Genomic DNA, 6,356 nt, shown 5'->3' with positions numbered 1-6,356 from the left:
TCTCTCGCTGCAGCATACGTCCCTGAGGATGAAAAGGAGGCGGCCCTACTAGACGAGGACCTGGAAGGAGACGACTCTGCCGAGGAGGGTGAGGAGCCGGTGGCCAAGTTCATGTGCCAGGACAAGGACTTTCTCCTCAAGGAGCACACGGGTTCCACTGGCTTCCATGACTCCTCCCCCACCGCCGCCGACTTCTCCGGCCAGGAGCTGGACAGCGAGTCGCACCTCAGCGAGGCCAGCGACAGGATGTCCGACTTCGAGAGCTCCTCGCTGAAGAACGAAGACGACCCCCTGCTCTCCAAGGACGCCATGAACCCGCTCTCCCTGCCCTCCTCCGCCGTCATGATGGCCGCCACCAACGCCGCCGCCCAGGCCAGCGGAGAGGAGCCCGTCATGTTGGCCAGCACGGGGCAGGTGGCCGACAGCCTGGAGAAGATGAAGGCCATTTACACCTCCTTCCTGACCAACTCCTACTGGTCCACGCTGAACCTGAACCTGACCACCCAGACCCCGGCCCCCGCCGAGAAGCCCCCGCGCAGCCACAGCAGCAGCAGCAGCAGCAGTAGCAGCAGCAGCTGTGGCAGCGGAGGCTACGACTGGCACCAGACGGCCGTGGCCAAGACCCTCCAGCAGGCCTCGCAGAACCACCACAACCGGCTGAGCCTGGCCCAGCAGCAGCAGCCCATGGTTGCTGTGTCCACGGCCTCCATGGAGCCCCACCTCTTCAGCACCGTGCAGCTGTACCGCCAGAGCACCAAGCTCTACGGCTCCATATTCACCGGCGCCAGCAAGTTCCGCTGCAAGGACTGCAGCGGGGCGTACGACACGCTGGTGGAGCTCACGGTGCACATGAATGAGAGTGGCCACTACCGCGACGATAACCACGAGACGGACAGCGAGGGCACCAAGCGCTGGTCCAAGCCCAGGAAGCGCTCCCTGCTGGAGATGGAGGGGAAGGAGGACGCCCAGAAGGTGTTGAAGTGCATGTACTGCGGTCACTCCTTTGAGTCCCTGCAGGATCTCAGCGTCCACATGATCAAGACTAAACACTACCAGAAAGTGCCTCTGAAAGAGCCTATTACGCCGGTGGCAGCTAAGATTATCTCCTCTGCCCGGAAGAGAGCCCCAATTGAGCTGGACATCCCTAACTCGCCAGACTCCAACGGGGTCACGACGCCAAAACAGACCCCTCTCATGGACACCAGTGACATGCTCCATAAAGCCTCCAACCCCTATATCACGCCCAACAACCGCTATGGACACCAGAACGGTGCCAGCTATGCCTGGCAGTTTGAATCCAGGAAGTCGCAGATCCTCAAATGCATGGAGTGTGGCAGCTCTCATGACACATTGCAGGAGCTGACCGCTCACATGATGGTGACCGGACATTTCATTAAAGTCACCAACTCGGCCATTAAGAAAGGCAAGCCCATTATGGAATTGACGCCTCCGGCTCCCATCGCCATCTCCTCAGCTGAACTTCAGAAGTTCCAGTCAGTTCCTCTAGCAGCTACCGCCTTCTCCCCTCCACCTGCCCCCGTGCCGCCTCCCCCCACCAGCATCTCTCCTGCCGCCATGGTTGTGGAGATAAAGAAGGAGGAGAGGGAGGAGGAATGTACTAAAGAGCACATCACCAACAACGGTAAAGAGAAGAAAACCGGGGGTGAGGAAGAGCATGAGGAGAAATTTGATATTTCCTCTAAATACTCCTATCTGACTGAGGAGGACCTGGACGACAGTCCTAAAGGGGGGTTCGACATCCTCAAGTCCTTGGAGAACACCGTGGCCTCAGCCATCAACAAGGCCCAGAACGGGGCTCCCAGCTGGGGCGGCTACCCCAGCATCCACGCCGCCTACCAGCTCCCCAACATAATGAAGCTCTCTCTGGGCACCTCGGGGAGGAGCTCCTCTCTCAAGTACATGTTCCCTGGGTCAGAGATCCTCTCTCCCACGGCCAAGAGCCAGCCCCTGATCTCCCCGCCCTGCCGGCAGACCTCCCCTCTCCCCAAGAACAACTTCCATGCCATGGAAGAGCTGGTGAAGAAGGTGACGGAGAAAGTGGCCAAGGTGGAGGAGAAGATGAGAGAGCCGAGTGGAGTGGTGAGGGCCTCTCCCCTGAGACGAACCACCCCCTCCCCCTGTAGCAGCGAGACGGGGCATTCGGACCGGGGAGAATCCCCGAAAGACAGGAGGGGAGGCGGCTCCAAAACCCCTGATAACGTGGGACGAGGAGAAAGACTTGGAGGTGGAGTAGGAGGAGTAGAGGGGAATGGAGAAAATCACAGAGACTCTAACGGAGATGTTGCCAAGAAGGAGCCCGTAGAGAACGGAGTAGAGCCCGCCGCCGTCACGTCCCCCCTACCTGCCTCGCTCTGCGGCAGCACGGCCATCATCACGGACCACCCCCTTCCGGAGCAGCCATTTGTCAACCCCCTGAGCGCGTTGCAGTCGGTGATGAACGCCCACCTGGGTAAGGCGGCGAAGCCCGCCCTGCCCTCCCTCGACCCCATGAGCATGCTGTTCAAGATGAGCAACAACCTGGCGGAGAAGGCCGTGGCTGCCTCTACCCCGCCAGCACAGACCAAAAAGCCCACCAACGACCACTTGGACCGCTACTTCTACCAGCACCACCTGAACAACAACAACAACAACAATGATCAGCCTATAGACCTGACCAAAGGCAAGAGTGGCGACAAGAGCGGTGGCGGCTCCCTGGGCTCCACCGCTCTCTCCTCTTCCACCTCCACGCCATCTTCAATCTCGCCCTCCTCCACCGTCACCATGGCCAAAGCCTCTGCCGCCGTGGCGTCCTTCATGTCCAACTCCCCACTGAGAGAGAACGCCCTGTCGGACATCTCGGACATGCTGAGGAACCTGACGGAGAGCCAGGTGGTGTCCAAGTCCTCCACGCCCACCAGCCTGTCTGAGCGCTCCGACATCGAGGGCGCCACGCAGGACGAGTGCGAGGATATCTCCCCGGCTCAGAAGCGTAAAGGCCGCCAGTCCAACTGGAACCCCCAGCACCTGCTCATTCTGCAGGCCCAGTTTGCGTCCAGCCTGCGGCTAACGAACGACGGCAAGTATGTGATGTCAGACCTGAGCCCGCAGGAGAGGATGCACATCTCTCGCTTCACCGGCCTCTCCATGACCACCATATCCCACTGGCTGGCCAACGTGAAGTATCAGCTTCGGAGAACCGGCGGCACCAAGTTCCTGAAGAACCTGGACTCCGGCCACCCGGTGTTCTTCTGCAGCGACTGCGCCTCTCAGATCCGCTCGCCGTCCACCTACGTCAGCCACCTGGAGTCTCACCTGGGCTTCCGTCTGCGAGACCTGGCCAAACTGACCGGGGAACAGCTGCTCAGCCACATATCGCAGCAGCACCATCAGCAACGCCACACCAAAGGACTGTCTGAAAAACTGCTCTCGAACCTCCACCCCTCCACCCACCCGCTCCCCTCCTCCTTACCCACCTCCCTGCCATCCCCTATGCCCACGGCCGACTCCCCCGCGCCGCCCCCCGAGGAGGATGTCGGTGGGGTCGTGTACCAGTGCAAGCTCTGCAACCGGACTTTTGCAAGCAAGCACGCGGTCAAACTGCATCTGAGCAAGACTCACGGGAAATCCCCCGAGGACCACCTCATGTATGTGTGTGAGCTGGAGAAGCAGCAGTAGCACTGGCTGAGGACAATGCTGCACTCTTTCTTTATGTCTCACTCCTCTCTCTCTTTCTCTCTGTCCGTCTCTCTCTCTCTCTCTCTCTCTCTCTCTCTCTCTCTCTCCTTTCATGGACATTTCTTTAAAAGAAAAAAAAGGACCATTGAAGTGACTAAACTGCACAGAGATGCCATACAACTACTGCTTTGAGTTTTGGCACATGATTATAATTTGTTTTTCTTCGCCAGGCCGAAGGCCAGTACGGAGATTTTGTTTGTTTTATTTTGTATTTTACTTGTACGTTAGGTAGCCTGACTCTGGCCCGACACTTACTTGTGTTTTGTGCAAAAGAGAGTGATTATGTGCAGTTTTACAGATATGCTGGCCGTTGATGAGATACAGTATATGAAGGTTTAAAAAGAAAAAAGAGATTCTAAATGAAGTGGTGTGTATTTTGACATTTTGTGTAAATGGGATTAAGTTCCTTTATATTTTGGCATCACTGGGGTGTGATAAGCTGCATGCATAAATGAAACAGTTTAGTTAAACATTTTATAACTAAATCTGGTGCACTTTCCATGACTTAATTTGTTTCCCTGCTTTATTTTATTTTTCCTCGCCCTCTTACTTTTTGTTTACTTGACATTTTTGTGCTGGTGTCAGCATCTTGAATTTAACCCTCTGAGTACGTCAAAGCACTTCTACACCCAAGACCCACAACACTCAATTGAAGCAAGATTTTGAAATTGGAATTTAATCAAGCTATTGTGAGATAAGGTGCTCAGTTACTGCATTGTTTTCCACAACGTTCGTGTTTTCCAGACAGTAGACCTTCTTCCAGAGTCTAATCCTAGTCTTGAAAGTGTTTAAAAAGGAATGTTTTAGTCTTGGGCTTTAATATTTGTCTGGCAAAACGTCCCCCAAAGTCTCAAGACGAGCACCGTAGCTTCGTGATGCCAACAAACTAAATCTGAAGTATTTTTTTTTCCTTTTTGTTTTCTTTTTTTGCGTTGTTTGATCAGGGACCTTCATGAAAAATTCAGGTCTGTGTAAAAAAAAATGTATATAAAACATATAAACTAATTCCTGTCTAAATTATGCATTGTTTCTATATTTTTAATTTAAGAGGATTATGACTATCTACTGGTGCACAGTATATGAAGACATTAATGAAATTGTTTTGCACAATAGTTTTATAAATGTGTTATTTAATCAAAAGATGATGGAAATGGGAGGGGGGGAGGGGCCAAGTGAATCTTTTTATTTCCAATTCGTGCTCAAAGGGTTAAAGACGTTTATTAATTTTTTTCTTACCAGACACTACTCTCTCTACATGTGCCGCTGTATGAACACTAAAAAGATTAAAGAAAAAAAAAAAGTCTGTACAAAAAGAGATGTTACTTTATGAAGTAATGAAGAAATTTCACACGTAACCTCTTATTTATACGCACTTCTCGGTTGTCGTTTCATATTGTTGAATGCCTTTTCGATAGGTCCCTATTTTTATTTTCTCTTGGTTCCATCTAATTACACTACCCATGATTCCACCCCACAGCTTTATCTTTTTCTTTTTTTTTTCTCTTTTTTTTTCAGGATACGAAAGGTAACCATGGTTTCACTAACCTCTTGAGTGACAAGTTCTGCTACATTTTTGGCAGTTAATTTGCTGAAGTAACTGACAGCTGCCATGTGTAGAGAAATAAAATGGAAAAAAATAAAAAAAAAATGAAAAAAATGAAAATAAATAAATAATCCTTACGTGTAAAATATCGGCATGTAAACAGCACAGACACTGTTATGCATTCTGTGCCGTGAGTTATTTTTTTCCTCCATTGGGTTATTATTTTTTATTTTTTTCTTGTTATATTTGTTTCCTTTTCGGTTGTTGTTGTTCTTGACAATGAAGCACCCATTATATGACTTCATATAACCTTGTTTTCTACTGCAGCATTAAAAAAAAGGAACCCGTTTTTTGCAACAACGTGTATGCGTTCTGTGTGTGACGTGTGTGTGTGTGTGTGTGTGTGTGTGTGTGTGTGTGTGTGTGTGTGTGTGTGTGTGTGTGTGTGTGTGTGTGTGTGTGTGTGTGTGTGTGTGTGTGTCTGTGTGTGTGTGTGTGTGTGTGTGTGTGTGTGTGTGTGTGTCATGGCTATCAATTATGTGTGTGCTGCACGGTCTCTAATGAGCGCATTAGTCTGGGAGTGTGTCAGCGTCTGTCTAGTTTACAGTGAGCAGTCGCAAGGTTGTGTGGGAGACAAACACACGCACGCAGGCAGGTACACACACACACACACATGCGCCTATGCACACAGTCATACATAGAACCAGACACTATCATTGTGTGGGATTTACCAGTAGGCTGTGTTTTGTGTCCCAGTGGCTTGAGGCTGAGGTACGTGCGCGCGCACACACACACACACACACACACACACAGTGTACATCATGTCCTGAGTTTAAGTCCCATGTTTGCTCTATCCCTGTGCCTGTGTCTGTCTGTCTGTCTGTATACATTAGATACACACACTGTATTGTATTATAAACGATTATCTCCAACTTATTCACCCTCTCTCTCTCTCTCTCTCTCTCTCTCTCTCTCTCTCTCTCTCTCTCTCACCCCCTCCTCACTGGATGTGGAGGTAAGACGGCAGCATAAAGCCTGGCATTACCTGCTCTCCCCCTGTCTACCCCTCACCATCCCC

At 51.3% G+C, this 6,356-nt stretch overlaps 1 protein-coding gene across 1 annotated transcript in view; it reads left to right on the top strand.

Annotated features, from left to right (window-relative positions):
• Nucleotides 1-4,803, top strand: part of tshz3b (teashirt zinc finger homeobox 3b) — a 56,082-nt gene extending 51,279 nt beyond the window's left edge. The window contains exon 3 of the mRNA XM_079497324.1: nucleotides 14-4,803. Within this exon, the coding sequence (XP_079353450.1) occupies nucleotides 14-3,675 (3,662 nt within the window). The 3' untranslated portion in view covers nucleotides 3,676-4,803. The remainder of the gene's footprint in view (nucleotides 1-13) is intronic.
• The last annotated feature ends 1,553 nt before the right edge of the window (nucleotides 4,804-6,356 follow it).

Source organism: Electrona antarctica (assembly GCF_951216825.1).
Source record: "Electrona antarctica genome assembly, chromosome: 3".
Lineage (NCBI taxonomy): Eukaryota > Metazoa > Chordata > Actinopteri > Myctophiformes > Myctophidae > Electrona > Electrona antarctica.
This window is presented reverse-complemented; position numbering and strand designations above follow the sequence as displayed.